Consider the following 17391-nt stretch of genomic DNA (forward strand, 5'->3'; position numbering starts at 1 on the left):
TTTCTCGACTAAAAATAAGCATTTTGATTTTAAGGTCAGATTGATGTGAGTTTGAGAATCTCATTCCACATGACAGATACCTAGGGGTATACAATACTGAGATGTCAAAACCTCAGCAAGCCCTTTCTGCAAGTATGAGCTATCTAAAAGGCATTTTTGCATATTTACCTCTTTCTTCTTCCTTTCTTCCTCCTTCCGTTTCTTTTCTTCTCTTATCTGAGCCAAACGCTGCTTTTTGCGCTCAAGTTCTGCTTTTAAATCACTTTTGTCTGACATCTTGACTCTGCTGGAAAAAAATTTATGGAAACCAAGTTGAAACCAGAATTAAATGTTTTCCCTATTTACTGAAAAAAGATACTGAATTATATCAAAAACAGTGCTTCTAATATTTCTACAAATATATTTCTATATAAATGCTGGCCCTTGGATTATACTGACATTGTAGAAAGCAGGACGTTTGTTTCACAATTTTTATTTCTTGAAATTAGACCAGAAAAATCACTGAATATGGAATATATTTTCAAAGGACCTTCCTTAGAAAACTACCTTCACGAAGCAAACACATTTTAGCCTGCTGTTCAAAATAATGCTTTCATGGTTTTACACACTGAAACTAACGTCCTTTTCATTTTCGGCAGCTTCGGCAGCTCTGCCGGACTGAGTCCCAGATCCACGAATGTATTTCAATTTTAAGTATGAGAACAAAATCTGTCCCAAACAGCCCCATCCGTCTTAGACAAGTAATAATTTTACTCCCAAAAATTGGAAATATGATAGCTTTTACTTTGGCAGGTGCCTTGAATGGCTGCCATCCCAGGGTCCCCACTGTCGTACTGGTATAGCCCCATGCAGAGCCCCAGCTCAGTCTCAATGTCCTTCACACATTCACCCCTCCAGGGAGAACTCTCACCAAGCTACAGGCTATCCTGCATGAGAATCTCCTCCACCTTTTGCAGGGAAAGGTGGGCCATTCCCCCCAAAAGCCGTACACACAACCAGGCAACCCAGCAAAGCTGAGCTCCTCTTTAACAAAGCAGCACATTGCCCTGCCAACAGTCTCGTGCTCAGATCACCTTTCCAAGAGGCAGGAGACATGTCTAATATTCCTGGTTTGACTCCAATCACACAAACTTGGCAAAAGCATTTCTTCTCAGCTACTGAAAGACCTCCTTCACCACTTAGTCTTAAAGACAGTTCTCTGGAGGACGGTGATAGGAAGCCATGTACACTGCTGGCACTTTAAATCTCACTTTCAACCTATGCTGCTGTTACACGAGTCTTGAAAATGAAGGGTAAAGAGATGCAAAGTCACACCATACAGAAATAGAGCCAGATCTCTCAAGAACATAGGATACCAAACTTTTCCCACAGTTTTAAAACCCTGCCGGTGTTGCCCAAATCCATAAATTAAGTCACAGATAATTTATTTATTTTGTAACACCACAATCATTATGAGCTGTCATCTAACTGTATCAATACTGATTTTATTATTAGCACTTTATTTCAGACAGTCCTGACTAATATAGATATTCATGGAAAGAATTAACTGTCCCTTTTCTATTTATTCACACATCACTGACAACTTCCACCACTGCAACCCAAAATCGATCAGATCAATGGCACTGCCATGTATACGCAATGGAAGTTTATTGTTTGCTTGATGCAGGGGAAATCTAAATGGCAGCTCTCCATTAATATAATAAGAACTCCACCCACAACACTGCCTGGGTGGGTGGATGACCAGAGAGTAAATTTATATGCTAAAAATTATATGGCAGTTTCACCCATCATTAATTCCTCTGCGATCATCGGCTTCCTCTTAAAAATGATAAAAGCATAATTAGCCTACGATATCGAGCATATTGTCAACCAAACATCACCTGCACATTAAATGCAATCTTGGCCCTAAATGCTTTGTTGTCTTCACAAGCACTTTAATTAAATAAAAGAACAATATTCAGAATCAGAAGAGGAAACAGATCAGTGAAAATGGCAGGCATAAAAGCAGCGTGAGGGATGCCAGAGGAGCCAGTGTAGCTGTATCTGTGTGTGCACCATACCATGGATGCTAACATTTCCCAGTCAAATGTCCAGCTCAGGCCCACCAGCAGGAGTTAAACCAGTCCAGCTCACACCGTCACAGACTCTGCACTTCAGCAGAGCTGCCTGTCCTGGCAAGGTACGTTGCAGTCCTTCCAGGGCCTGGGAACTCCCAGTTCAACCCATAACCCACAGTAAATGGTATGGCTGGGAAGGACATTAAACTGCTGACAAACTGGGTGCTCTGGCTGTATGCGAAGGACCATCATTTCTTTATTCCTCCATCACTCTGGTCCTGTTCATGATGATAACATTTTCAATTTGAGAAAGAGAAATCAAAACTGGCAGAAAAATTGCATTTGATACCAAGCAGACTAAACACTAGCACCTTAAACAACATTAATCTGTGTGATCAGTTGACGTCAGTGAGCTATTTTGTACATGAGAAATGCCCGGAGAAGAAAACAAGCTTTCTAATGGCAGTGCAGGTAGTATTTTGCCTACCAATCTGCTCAGGATTTGTGAGTCTCTCTCAGATATGGCTGAAATCCCATTTGAAGTCATTTTCCTAATCTGTTGCACACATTTGAATTCTCATTGTGAAGTTCCCCCTCAGAGCCCTCCAGACTAGATAGAGGTTTTGCATCCTTTTAGTTCTGCAGTTTGGCAACAGCGAACGAGCTCCTGTTTCTGGGCAAAAAATATGCAAATGTGTTTTAAGGCTCACGACAGAAGCCCTGAGGGTTTGGCATCCCTTTCAAGCTGTTCGTCGGATATCAATGAACGGCTTTCTAAAAATTCGTTCCCTTCATGTCAGGGAAGCTAATTAGCTTTCCCCGATTTGAGCACCAACGGTTTAGCGCCTGGCCCCTTCTTTACAATGCCCTAGTCAGGGTAATCAAATCCTATTATAACTTTGCCCTATTTTTAACAAAACAGATCTTATATACAACAAAGATGATGATTAAATTTCCTTCAAAGAATGTTGCCAGAGCTGTTGCAGAAAGAAATTAATCTCAAGTTATTTCATCCTGCATATATTATAGTCATGCCTTAGCCCCCCAAACAGCTTTCCAACTTTCAAACTGGCTATTTACAGTTTTAGCACAAATTGAACACCAAAGGTGTGTAACCACCTTTCTCAGATGTCAGCAGCTCAAGAGTGAGCAAGGAGGTGAGCGTACTCGTCACTCTGCTTGGCATTAACCATGGAGTTAACACTCTGTACTCATTACTAGGAACACGTTTCTAAAAATTGCTATTCTGAGTGCCAAAGGGCACGCCACACCAAGAGAGATAAAGGTAAACAGTAAAAAAGATTTACTTCTAACATCCACTGTGGTGCAGATAACAGCCTGAGGCTTATGTGCAACCTAATCTTCTCCACCCTGGGAGAAGGCAGTGGTCAGAGGGAAATGGTAAGGAGCACATTTCGTAGCGAAACAATTAAATCATCTATCTAGGAGAGGAACACATAGGAACAAACACACTGAACACTGCATTAAATGTAGAAGTAGTTCTCATAGCAGGGCAGCAGTGTATGGCTCCCCTCTTCAAGGCTGCATAATCTTAGATCAATTTTTATTTTGCTTGGCCCAGTTTTACTGTCAAGTGACACAGTTTTAAAAGGAGAGAGACCTCCCACTCCAGAAGAGCTTACCACTCATGTGCTAGCACAAGTTCTTGAGATGTAGCAGGATACATGGATGTGAACCACCTTGCACAGAGAGCACTTGCCTGCACTACTAATACTCTGAGGAAATTCTCCTTTCTTTGACCTACTGGAGAAAGGAGCCTGCTCCTCTTGGCAAGACTTTTAATGAAATGGCCTGTTCGACTTCACGATGTCAGGCTTCCCCATACGCAATTAAATATGCCTCAGAGTCTCTTCTTAGGCTTGGAAATACAGCCCATTCCACTTGCACATCAAAGGTTGCACACCAGACCCACCAGGATGCAGCCACCTGGGCACATGCAAACGCAGCAGCAAGGCTTCTGAGGGACTGCATGCTGGGGCTTCACCACCTACTGGGCCTGTCTCACTCGGTCTGCATGCCCACAATGTAGATACAAAGCTATCCTTACCGTCGATGCAGGTAAAATCAAATGAGTCTGGGTATCCTAGGATGTGATTCCACTTTTCTTAAAGCAGACAACTAAAAGCAGTTAAAATTAAGTTTGCCCCAAAGCCACCTCTTCCTCTCCAATGATGCTGAAGTGCCCTGGGTCATCAGTTAAGTTCTAGAAATCTCCACTGTAAATGTCTCGGACTGGGTGAGAAGAATCCTGCCCTTAATCTGCTCCCAGCAGTTCCTTTTAGCTTGTCAGTGTATGAAACAAGACCTCTGAAAGCCCATTTACATTAATCTTAAAATAATAATGGTGTTTGCACAAACTTCTCTGCCGTACAGAACTTACACGGAACTAATCCCCTAAGCTTATCACACCGGCAGCAACATCCCACAACCATTTCATTAATGGCAGCACAAAAAGTGCACAAAAGCATGGGAGATGCAAACAGCATTTTACCCTCAAATGGTTTTAAAGCCATGCAAGTACTTTTGTAGGTACAAGCCAGTTAGACTTACTACAGTTTTATAATAAGCTATAAGGTCTTTATCAATGATCAGTATCGCAATATTTGAGCAGGTATTTTTTCAAACCATTTATATGAGCATTTAACAGCAGAAATAGTCACAGGCACCTAAAAAGGTTTATTACAGCTGCAGAACTAATAAATTGATACTTGCCAGGGTAATAAAACCACAGAGTTAGAGGTGCAAAGAGTGACAACACATGTATGTCTCTTGGACTGTAGGAAAAAAGCACAGAGTGCCCAATGTATAATGAATAAACCAAAACCAAAGACAAATAAAATTGTAACAGGGCATATTTTTATAAGTAGAAAAAGAAAATAAGATCTCTCTCTCCTCTTTAAGCTTGAATAGCATCTTGCCTGTATGTTATCACTGAGCCCACCTAAAAGAAAATCTGAGTTTCCAAATCTGGTAGGAGATAAAAAAAACCTACAAATTATATTGCTTTTTGCTGTTTGAGGGATTTTTGCCTGCTGTTCATTCAGTAGGCTGCACTGGAGTAGAACTGTATTCATCACTTCATAAGCCTCAAAGTCTTTCCTGTTTTGTGACTTCCTATGTTGTACTTTCTATTATCCCCATTGCAATCACCAAAGGGGTTCATTAAATACTGTTACATATGGCATTAGTCATCTTATATAACTAATTAGAAAAAATTGATTCATTAATACACTTTTCTAAAATAAATAGGCAGCATCTAATACTTGTAGATGCTGTACATGTATTATTCATATGCCTTCATAAAAAGCCAGTTACTCTTGAGTCCAAACTTGCAAAACATCTTTAGTTTGAAAGGCAAATGATGCTACACAATAAAATACATTACTCAGTGATTTTTTGTTTTAAAGAATAGGCTTACAGAGTGAGAGTACTATTACTATTGAAACTATTACATATGGAGTTTTATACTGGAAAAAAACCAATTTATTTCTATTATGTACCATATTTGTCTCTATGTTGTACAAACTAACCCACTTCCTACAGCTAGTAATATGCATTCTTACAACGGAAAAAATTCCCATGGGATATACCTATGACTTTTACAAGTGTAAAGTGTCCATGCAAAGTATGAAATTGTACAAAGCAGATAAATATCTTTGGTCTGCAAGAAAGCAGAGGGAGCTGTTACCCTAGCATAAATGCATTCTAATTCATGGTATTAATTTGAAAATAATGTTTGAAACACACTTCAAATGGGCAAGAAGGGCTAGAATCATCTCCTTGACAGCAATTTTTAAGTAAACATGAGTACTTCTTTCCATCATGCATCAGAATTTGTACTTTACTTCGGTTGAATATTGTAAATACTTTTGCTAAATTGGCTTATCAATGTTTACAAGATTGCAACAATGGGCAAATATTTGCAGATGCAAAAACTTAGGATCTGCAATATTTTAAGGAATCTCCTGTGTGATGAATCCAGGGAAACACTAAATAAAATTGGAGAGACTAAGTATTTTTTTCTACATAACCTTGAGGCAAAACAGTCAGATTTTTTACACTGCATCTGCGTATTTATCTATAAATAAAAATGGTTGTTAAGTCAGATTTCAGGGAATGTACCATTTTTATCCTTCAGTCTCTGAACACTTCTAGCAGATGGGCAAAGGTCTTGTACTTTGTTCTGTAAAGGTTTACAAATCACATCGTTCAGAGATTTGGTTCTGTGCTTCCTCCTGGTTGCTATGCAACAGGTCAGTGCATCTCTAGCCTATTTATTTTGAGGCTGACAGGGTGTAAGATACATACCCACAACTACTCAGTTGTACATCCCTTACAAACTATTACCATTTAATCTTTTCACTTTTTCTTTCATAATGACCCTTTTACAAAATGAACTCGGCTACAGCAGAATTATAGGGCCCCCACAAAGCAGCGTATGAGCAAAGCTCTGCTCCTGCCCATTCTTCCGGCACCAGGCAGTGTCAATGAAGCATCACCTTCTCACCATCCCATTCTCTCGTGTCCCCTTAGCCTCTTACATTGACCACGATCTTTTCAATTCCAACAAGCATAGTTCCATGGAAGAGCCATCAGGGGTGAAGAGAACAAGCTGCTGGCAACAACTCACTGGAGATAAGTGAGAAACACATGACATTGCATCTAGGATTAAAATGACTCTAAGTACTACATACTAATAGGTCACTAGAAAAGCTGCTGCACATCTCACACCAACTATGCTCCCTTTATATTGAGTTCCACAGAACTGGCTGCACGTATCACCTCAAAGAAAATAAGGCTTTAAATAGGTCTTTTCAAGTGTCTTGGACTTTCCCTCGACAAGCATTAATGAGCACAGTTACAATGATCGCAGATGTGGTGCTGGGAGATGATCCTTAACGACGCAACCAATACCGATTTGTATTCCCTCAAGACCTGACTGAGAAATCGTGCCCCAGTTGCGAGTGGATGTTTTAAACAAAACAACCAATTGCATGCCTGACAACATTTTGATCTTGTAGAATACGAGATTTCTAGGTATCCTTGGTCAGTCCTCTCTATTGGCTTCTGTTTCTGTTATCTTGTACTGTTTGGCTGCAGTAAAACTCAGGGCTCCATGTGTGGCTCTGCATACGCCTGGGAACAGCAGACAATTCCGAGTCTTTCTGACTCTGCATTCCCCACACATTAACTGGTCTTACTAGTCACTTCATATTATCTTCTGTGAATTTCCCAGTTGCTTCAGAAAGGAAGTGCAGGACCTAGCAGGATAGCTTAAAAAAGTGTTCTGACATTCAAAGAGAACCAAATGCAAGCTATAAATTCATAAGATTTTAGAGGTGAATAATGTGAGAGATGACAGAATCTAACCCTCAAGCCACAGGTCATTTATCTAGAAAAAAAGAGCTCTGCATTTCTGATTTCAATTTCTTTTGTATGTACTTCCTATATAATGCTCAGATTTCAATGACAGCTGCTGTTATCATTGATATCACCACTTCTTCAAAGCCTATATAAAATATCTGGTTCATCCTAACAGTACCAAAGTGCCTCCCAGGACTATATTTAATGCCTTACTGAGACCTGATGTAGAATTCCACCTCAAGATGTCTGCTAGTCTCTCTCTCCTGAAGTGGAACAAAGACTCATTTTCTCCACCCTGCAAACATTTCAGACATTAAAACATGTACTTCCATTCCTTCTGCGGGGGTAAAACTCACCCCTCTGACTTTTCTACCCCCCTTCAGAAATAATCTGAGTGATATCTAGCCAGCAAACTGATACTTAAAGCCGTATACCCAAACATGAAAAATGCATGCTCTAGTGTCTGCTGCTTAACCCAGTTATGACAACTGCCAGGCACACATCAAAGTACAAGCTATACTGCCAACATGCAGGTTTTGCTGGAAGACTCACCCAGATATCATTTCTTAAAACAAAAACATGCTTTGCTTTGTGGCTGATGTTTGTAAGGATGTAATTAGGCTAAAAACATTGCACATTGATTTAATCTCTGAAGTAAATACACCTAAAGAATTAGAAAGCAGGGAAGAGCCCTGGCTGTAAGAAATACGCAGAGTCTCTCATGTGAGTTCTCATAATTTTTAAGGAAGCAAAATGAAAGCAACAACTCTACCATGCCCTTCATACTTCCCAGGGCTTCTTTGGCTGTACTAACAAAGCAACATGAACTATCAGAGCTAGCCTTAGCCAATCATCCCTGTTGATCCAGTAAAGATATGCCAAGATAAAAAGGCAAGATGATAAATACAGGTGTCTAACAGCATAATTTCAAGGACATATCAAGAACCGCAAAAAAACTGAATATGAGAGAGGACAGAAGTCTTCCATTTATCTTCTCTGTGGTATTCCACTCAAATGGGAGAAACATGTTTTAGGGTTTGTTTGTGGGTTGGGGGGGGGGGGGGGGGGGGGGGGGGGAGCGGGGAGCGGCTGGAGGGTTTTTGTCTTGAGAGGGCTGAAACCCACCTCCCTAAGGTGACTTGCCTAATGGGTGAGAAAGACCAGAAGAATAGAGATTGCGTTCTTAACCACTGAAGCTATTTTCTACCAATTTCTTTTCTGCAAAGATTCGCTGGACCAGAAGAAGCAGATACAAGAGAGTGGACATCAGTCCCTAACTGAGGCCTCTGGTTCTGGTCTTTGTTTCAGGGTTAGTTTATATTATATGCAATGACTGTTTAATCTAAAATACAACGCTGTGTTTAGCATCTGGAACCAAAGACTCTCCTTTCTCACCGAGTACTTGGAGCAAGGTGCTGAAGAGCCCTTTGGTTTTTCCCCACATGCTCTGTTGCACCCAAAGAATCTTTAATAGTTCAGACTTACGTGGAGCAGCTTCAGTGGGAAAGACTGGGAAGGTGCCTACTGCAGAAACACACAGCTTGCTGATTAGAGCACAGGTGAAGGCAAATATCTCTTTAAGCAAAGGCTAAAATTACCTGAGACTCCTTACCTGAGGTGAGCCCCGTTCAAACCAGGGTGCGCTAAAAGAGGGAGCACATGCTATCACCTGCAGCTTGACATGGAGCACACAGTCTGACAGGTGGGCTCAAGAAATGCAAACCAGGTGAAGCAGCCTAGGAGAGACAGACAGCAGACACCCAGGCTGTTGAGTCTGGGGGTTCAAGGGGAAGAACACGTTCAGAAGCAGAACTCTAATATGAAACAGGGATCAGAGACTGCCTGTGCTTTGAGAGCTAGGTGACAGCCAAGCAGAGATTTTTGAGGACTGCAATTTGGGTTTCTGTTTCTACACCATTCTGTAAGTCTAGATTTATCTGTGCTTCCCAGGCACCATAAGAACTTCAAGTCTGAGGAATTCAGGTACACTCACTGCAGCACTTAGATACCATTGGCTCTCTTCAAATGAGGAACCTAATGCTATAGGTATTTTTGGAAAATAAATCAACTTTTACTAGTGGTTCTCTAAATATGGGACCACTGGTGGTCCACAACGCAATCAGAAATGGTCCGTGTCTGCTTTCCAGCCACATTAAACATGAAATGTAAAATGTAGGGGCTTATTGGCTCCAACAGAAAGTCTTGAGGATGAAGAGGGGAACATCACTTAAAAAGTCTGCAAATCATTGCAATATCACAAGAGAGAACAGAGAAGAATGCAGGCTTAAGGGGGTAATACAGGTAGCCCTTTAGCAAAAATGGACATTATGTGTTATGAGAAAGCATAGCAGTCTTATTGCTTTATATATTATATCCATATATCAAGAAAAGTAACACAAAAAATTGGAAGCCACTGACTTTCATTATACTTATGCCTAATTACTTAGTTTAGTGAGATCAGAAACTTTCTTGGGAAGAGTTTGTAATTAAACTTTAAGAACTTAATTAAAAGTTTACTGAATCAACACGGAGGAGGCATGATCTTAATTTAAAGACTTCAATATCAATATGAAAAGACGCATACGTCTGTATGTCAATGGGGCTGTCTAGTTTTTTACTTCCCTGTCCTCTGATTCATTGATAAGTAAACAGTAAAACCCAATAAGTGCTATCTGCATAAAGGAAGGGCTGTAAAAGGTGTGGAGAACATTAGCAGTAAGATTGTAACATCTTTTTTTTCACCTTAGCCCCTTCCAGAGAATATAATTTACTGTCATCTTTTGAGTTCTATGCTTTGAACATATAAGAAAAAGACGAAAGCTCTATAATTTATAACCAGATAAAAAAAATTACTGAATTTTCACAGGGTGTTTTTAATATATTTGAAGAGACTCATAAAGGCTGAGAAACTAGGCTTTCCTGTGTTTTCCTTCTATTCAACTTTCTGTGAAAAAGAAAATATTGTGGGAAATAATGGGACAGTTTTCCCACGGGCTCTTGCAGTACAAACAGAGAATGGCATCACTGTTTTTTTTTTGTTCCCAGTACAATACCCTCCTATCCCATCAGCACAATTTTTTTGTATTATTATTACTACTATGGAGATAGTGAAAGGCAGGAATACAACATTCACACGCTTTGCCAAGTGCAGCAGATTATGTACATGAATAGCTAACTGCACACTAGGGGGTATGATTTAGGTCAAATTTCTTGTTTCCTTCAGAAAGGTTATAGATTTTTAAGCCATTCATTGTTTAATGCACCACACAACTTACACACATACATATATATAACACGAACTATCTTTTCTCTGTTTTTTTCAGAAGTAATTTGGGTTCCTAGGCAATGAAGACTGGCAGAAGTTGATAGTCTGTAACAAACTGCTATGAGTGTCTAACAAAGCTCTAGCAGCAGTCAAAGCTAAAAAAGGGCAAAGAAAAGAACTCATTTAGGGGAAAACTGAGATCTGAAAACCTTCAGGATTATGACACAAACCACATTCTGGTTCAGCAACTGCTCAAAATGTAACTCGAAACAAAACGATGGGAAAAAAAAAAGTCATACAGCTCTGAATAGTGTGATTAAGGAAAATTGTGATTCTTTTATATTACTTACAGAGAAGACAAACATGTTTTATGAAGCAAGTCACATGAGTATAGACAGTCCCTCAACTTTGTTTGTGCTGTGAGAATCAAAGAAGAAATTCTTTTAAATGCTCAGTCAGTGGAACAGTCCTTAAACCATGACAGATTCAATACAAGGAATAGTATAGACAGCAGTCTGGGTGGCTTTTTTTTTTCTGTGACCCTGTTTTGCTAAATATTTTAATTTCTGAAAATACACAATAGTAATCATTTGAAATGCCTTTGCCCCAATTACCAAGTGACCTGGTAACCACTCTGATCCTAACAGCGGTGGTCTAATGTGCAAAACAAGAAACAAGGGCATGCCTTGAATAGTATGGATTTAATACCCCTGTCTATGCACTTGAAAAGCTAAGATCTGTGTTAATGAATACCGAATGGAAGGGCTAAACAGTTTAAAGCAAGAGAGATCCATATTTTCCCTGAATGTGGTCTAGGACCTCCAGTGATTAACTTTCAATGCTAACATAGCATACTTTGAGGGATAGCTTTTCCTGTCAAATTCAGCCTGAAAATACTAGAATCAAGCAATAGAAAAAGGCTTAGAGACATTGATAGAAATACGTAAACAATACATCCTCCATTATACTTATGTTTGATCATACTAAGAAGTCTTGTATCTTCACCTTATTATAACTCCCCATTGTTTCAACACAAAATATACCGCATCTTTCTGCTTGACTGAAGCAAAAAATGAATAACCAAGAAGCAGAATTTGGAATTACTTGTACCACACCGCAGACAGAGGGAGAAAAGAACAAGCAACTAAAACCAGTTCTATCCCAGGGACAGAAGACAAAAGAGAAGGGAAGACCAGTGAGGAGAGAACATGGCGTTAAGACTAGTACTGAGGAAGAGAGAAAAGGATAAGCCTCAGAGAACAACAGCAAGAAGGAGAAGAAATGGGAAGAGAAGATACCATTGGAAACAAAAAAGCTATGTCCTTAAAAGATTCCCTCTATAATTGCCTTCCATTGAGTGGCAATAAATGAGCCCTCTTCCTCCGCCAAATTACTCACTAATTATTGTAGGGACAAGCAGGGACAGTCAGCAGCACCTGGGGAATACACAGGGTCGAACTCCACTGGTCCAGAAGGGCTCCTGGGAGGTTTCCTCCTCAGATTGATGTAACCTGTTTCTCCAGGTCAGATCCACATGCATGGAAGCGGTGTTAAACATGAAAATAGGGTAACATGTACTTTTACTCTAAGATTAACAGCCAAGAGTCACAAGAGTCATCTGAGCAGCGATTATTCATTGGCTAACACAGGTATGTGCACCCAGGTCAAAGCAGCAGCTGCCCAGGACCTCATCCAAAGGGTAATGCAAAGACTCTCATTGTCTTCAAAAGAGTTTGGGGGTGTCTCATGGCTTTCAGACAATGACTTCTGCCATCTCTCTGGTGGCTAGATTCACCCCCAGTGACTTCACAGAGAAACTTCTATTACTATCAGCTGTAACAGGACAGAGTTGTCTGCCCTTAAAACTTCAGCACGGAGTTACAGTGTGCTGCCCACAAAACACTTCCAGAACTGTCATTCCTGCCCCATGCCTTCTGCTGCTGCAGTGCACTCCCAGACACTCACTAGAATGCTTTGCCTCAAAAGGGAAAACAAAAAGTGCTGAAGTAGTACAGTAAAAAGAAAAGAGGGAGTACAGTTTTAAGCTCAGGAGGAGTCAGGACGTCATAGCTCTCACAGATCATCAGATGTGTCTTGTATCTATGAGATCTAGCAGCTCCCACATCACTGTGCTTCACAGCTTCCTGCAGCTCCTGCCATCTGCCTGGAAGTAGCCATTTCCCAGAAAAGTTGGCAAGATGATGCCACCTAAAATGAACAGTATTGGGAGAGCAAGCTCATGTATACTGCATACTGCCTTATTTTGAGTGCTTGCAGATGGCCAAGTGAACAACAGCTCCCAATGTCATGTCTGACTTAAAAAGAGCTAGCATGGTTTTAGATGGATAATTACCAAGTACTAAAGGGACATATTGTGTCTATCTGAGATTTAGACTGAGCCAGGGTCTCAGCTTTTTATACACTTTTTTAAATCAGATTTTTCACATTTTCTGTTCTTTAAGCAGTATTATACCTGCACTACCATTTCTGCCTGCTTATATAGGTCAGCTAAGCACACCATACAAACCCTCATGGGGAAAGCAAGCTCCCTTATGGACATGTAAATGTGTATTCACCTGTGTAACTTGTGTTGCTCAGATGAACTGAAATAAGCTACACTGGCAAAAGAACAGTTTTACTAACACTGATGCATCTGTACTAGAGCACTTTGCCAATATACTCCATTAGTATTCCTGCCAGAAAATGTTCCTTTTACACACAGACGACGTCTACAGTCATTATGGTGTGTTTCATTTAAGGTTTTTGAAATAAAAATATGAAAATATCAGATAAGTATTGCACTGAGGTCATGATGTCTGGCTATGGTTGCTGAAAACCTGAGACCATACCTCTGCAGATATCAATTTCCCCATGCACCTCAGTGAGGATTTCAGTGGTAGCTCCCTGAACATTAAAGCCTATGGGCAGGATAGGGAAGATCTTTCTGTTAACATTGCACCACTGCCTCCAAGTAGCTGCTTGTTTTGGCACTAGGCATCAGTGACTCTGAAAGATTCCTAATTACTACTTCTGTTGTTGATCAACTTGAGGCATAGCACTAGTTAATAAGCCTGAGTGGTCTTAGAGAGAGCCTATGAACATATTTTAAACCTCTGTGAGAGGACATTAAGTTTGAGGAGCTGAAAGATACCACATGATCACCTGAATCATTAGCAGGAGTTGGTGAAGCTTTGAAAAACAGCAATGCCTTTCTATACCCTTATGTTTTTCTGTTTCACTCCCTTATCTTTTTCCTTCCCAGCCCATTTCACCACATTGTCCAGTATCCTGCAATGGTGAGACCTCCACCGCAACCCATTGAGTCCAGCTCTACCTACCCTCTCTCTCTTCCTGCAGATTGGAAAACTGACGGCAGCCAGGAATGATTTTTGAAACCTGTCTTACAAAAGAAAAGGAGACCAATAGACTTAATCTACTAATTTATTTTAGAACACAGCAGGTAAGTTCTTGCCACATCATTTAAGAGTACCTACACTGAAGACAGCTCCCAAAGCAAGGCTTTTATCTGTGAGAGGCATAACAGGAACCAGGAACCTGAAGCTGGAAAACAAACAAATGCATTTCAATAATGAAAAAAATAGCCACTGAAAGGCATCACAAAGGAGGGCAGCTCACTGCCCTTCCTACTATAGAAAGAGCTGGAAGGTCAGCTTCTTAATTTAAGATCTGCAGTGTGCGAAAGAGTGTTTGCCTCACTATTTTCTCTTTTTATTTTCAATAATCACTGCTTGAATAGCGTGTGGTTTATTGCTGCTCCTCCAAAGATTCCTCTCTTGAAGAGTGGATTAGGCAGCACTGAAGTCAATTCATTTTTAGGGTACACTAATTTGAGGCAGAGGTGTTTAAAGCTAGGAGAAATCCAGCTAATCCAGCTCTAAATAATCCCTTGGACTGCCACATACCTGGCTCTCAGAAATCTGTCTCTCACATGCCAAGGAAGAAGATAGAAAGTCCCAATCCTCGGAAAAGTCTATGCACGGGCAAGGTGCAGAAAGTGCAACACATTTTGTATTTTCATGGGCTATAAATGGATGGTTTGGGGAAAACAAGTGAAGCAGATGATGGTTATCAGAGTGAGCACTCTGTGAGGCAAAGACCTGGGTGCAGCCCCAAGGCTTGTGTTGAGGAAACCCATTTTTGCTGAGAAATGCTTCACAGAAATTATAGAAGGAATTTTATCCACCTTCACTAAATGTGGAGACTGTTACTAGAGATGTCCTCTCAAATGGAAAGAAAGTATAAAGAGGAACCTAAATGAATCAGCAAAGAAAACATAACTTCTTCCCTTTAACTTAGTAAGAACTTCAACAAAGCACATTGGTAGTAACAAATGAAATTCCTTGGTGTCTCTGGCATCCAGTAAGGAGGTAGATGGTCCTGACATTTGGATTTCCATCCTGAAACAGGTTTTGCAGCCCTGTGCTTCATGATACTTAGAGCCATTTCAGGGTAATTTAATGTCCTCATCCAAAAGTGAAGAGCTGACAAAACCCTGTATGTCTGGATAAATTACCAGGTGCAAGTGCCAAAATCACATGCCAACTTCATGTCAGGTATTTCCATCTCACACACACACACACACACTAGCAGGTTAGATTGCTTGGTCTGCTGAGGATCCTTATTTTATATTTATAGTTGAAATTTGTACTTTCTGTCCATGCCAATATTACCAGAAAACCGCACATCGTTCCGGCCAGTGAAACAGGGGCTTTGTCTACGAAATACCTAGGGGTCTTAGGCTCTCTGCTGACCCCGGGGGATGGGGCAATGTAACCGTAATAACATCCTTCTGAAAATGTATTTCAATGAACTACCAGTGAAAAAGGCCTCTCACCGATTCGCTCCTTCTCGCACAGCTTTAGGGAATAATCTTAGGAACGGCAACGGATCTAATTCTCTTGTCTGCCGTCGCCGTGGACTCGGCAAATCCACTGTTGCTCACGCCGTGCAAAGAAATAAAGACAGGAAACTTTTTCCCTCAGCCCCCTCCTTTGCTTTAAGCCGCTCGGCGCTGAGGCACCGGGAGCCTGCGGCAGCCCCTCGCGGCGCGGCGGGACGGGGCGGCCAAGGGGCCGGGGCCGGAGGAGCCCCAGGGACTGCAGCAGGTGCCGCTGAGGCCGGCGGGGCTCACCGCAGCCCTCCCTGCCCGCTCCCTCCCCGGAGCCGAGCTGCCGGGGTGGAAAAGCCCCGCTCCCCGGCGAGGGCCGGCCGGCTCCTGCGCGGCAGCCGCGGGATGCTCGCTACAGCCCAGCCCGGGCTGGCTGCCGGGGAGCGCCTCCGGCGGCCGCGCCGAGGCTCCGCGGCCGATGCGCATCCCGAGAAGCGTGTCCCCCGCCCGGCTCCTCCGCCGCCAACGCCAGCACCCCCCAGGGGGACCCCCCCGCTCGCCCCCTCCGCCGCGGCGCGGCCCGGCCCCGGCCCGGCCCCGCAGCCCCCCCGCGGGTGCTTTACCTCCGCCGGCGCCCAGGAGATGCGGAGAGGCTCCCGGCGCTGCGCAGCTCTCACCGAGCCCCCGCGGCCGGGGGAGCAGAGGGACGCCCCGCTGCCCGAACGGCTGCTACCGGCGGCGCTGCACCGTGCCGTGCCGTGCCGCCCGCCGCTGCAGCAGGACAGCCGCCGCCGGCTGAATGTGCTGTCTCACGCTGGACAGGCTCCTCCCGAGCGCTGCCGCTGCTGCCGCCTTCCTCCGCCCGCCTCCCCCTCCTCCTCCTCCGTCCGCGCCCCCGGCGGCGACACCCACCGCCGCCGCCCGGCAGCCCGGCAGCGCCCCGTGGGGGGGGGCGGCGGCGGGGCCTCCTGGGGGGGAGGAGGGCCCGGACCCGCCGGGCCTGGACCCCTGCGCCTGCCCCCCGAAGCAACGCCGGCCTGAAGTGGGCTCCCCCGGGTTCCCCGAGGACCCCTCGTTGTCACCCCTGGGTGTCCCCCCAACATGGGCACAGGCTAACCGCTGCGGCAGCCCAGCCAGCAGCCACACCGCAGCCTGGCTATCAGCCCAACAACGGCTTCACCATCGGCCCCACAGCAGCCTGGCTGTCACCCACCCCCACGGCATCCCTGCCACCATCCCCATGGCAGCAGCCATCAGCCCCACAAAGGCTTATCCGTCACCCTCAGAGCTGCCTAGATATCACCCTATGCCAGCCTCACTGCCACCCTCGCTGCAGGCTCACCATCACCTCCACGCCATGGCCATGGCCTGGTCGTCAGCCCCTGAGCAGCCTGGTTCCCTGAGGCCCTGTCCTTTTGGGGATGAACAAGGAGAGTTCCAGAGCAGGTAAATGATTCCCAGCTCTCACAGTTAGTAGAGGGCAAGGCTGCCCCAAGGCAGAGGTTTGGTTTCGTCCCTGTTGCCTCACACCACTCCTGTGGGAACAGGCACCAGAGAGGAGAGCCAGACTCCTCCTAGCAGCACGGCTGCTCCTCTCCCCACACCAACATGTCCATCTCCTTGGGGACAGCAGCCAAGCAATGCTGCTGGATGTAGTCCATGCTCCTGCAGATAACCCAGCTTCCCTCGCCCTCTTATTGCACACAGGTGTGTTGCCCCACACAGCAGGAAAACATGTGCCCTTTGGTACCATGGTTTGTTTTTTAAAAATGTGATGTCCTGGACATACGACTTTCTGTTCTCTAGCCCTCTGGTCCAAGGCTGCAGGAAACATA

The 17391-nt window shown here is 43.4% G+C and overlaps 1 protein-coding gene across 8 annotated transcripts in view; it reads right to left on the reverse strand.

Moving 5' to 3' along the window:
• Positions 1-16406, reverse strand: part of DYNC1I1 (dynein cytoplasmic 1 intermediate chain 1) — a 193604-nt gene extending 177198 nt beyond the window's left edge. For 4 of the 8 annotated variants that reach the window (XM_040592634.1, XM_040592632.1, XM_040592633.1 and 1 more), the window contains exons 1-2: positions 16180-16405; positions 169-286 (exon numbers count right to left, since the gene is read on the reverse strand). In XM_040592634.1, coding sequence (XP_040448568.1) covers positions 169-276 — 108 coding nt within the window. In that variant the 5' untranslated portion in view covers positions 277-286; positions 16180-16405. Of the gene's footprint in view, positions 1-168; positions 287-9054; positions 9179-16179 lie in introns of all 8 variants that reach the window. The other 4 variants (XM_040592631.1, XM_040592626.1, XM_040592629.1 and 1 more) reach the window with 3 other exon arrangements.
• Between the last annotated feature and the right edge of the window lie 985 nt (positions 16407-17391).

This window comes from Falco naumanni, chromosome 4 (assembly GCF_017639655.2).
Source record: "Falco naumanni isolate bFalNau1 chromosome 4, bFalNau1.pat, whole genome shotgun sequence".
NCBI classification, from domain to species: domain Eukaryota; kingdom Metazoa; phylum Chordata; class Aves; order Falconiformes; family Falconidae; genus Falco; species Falco naumanni.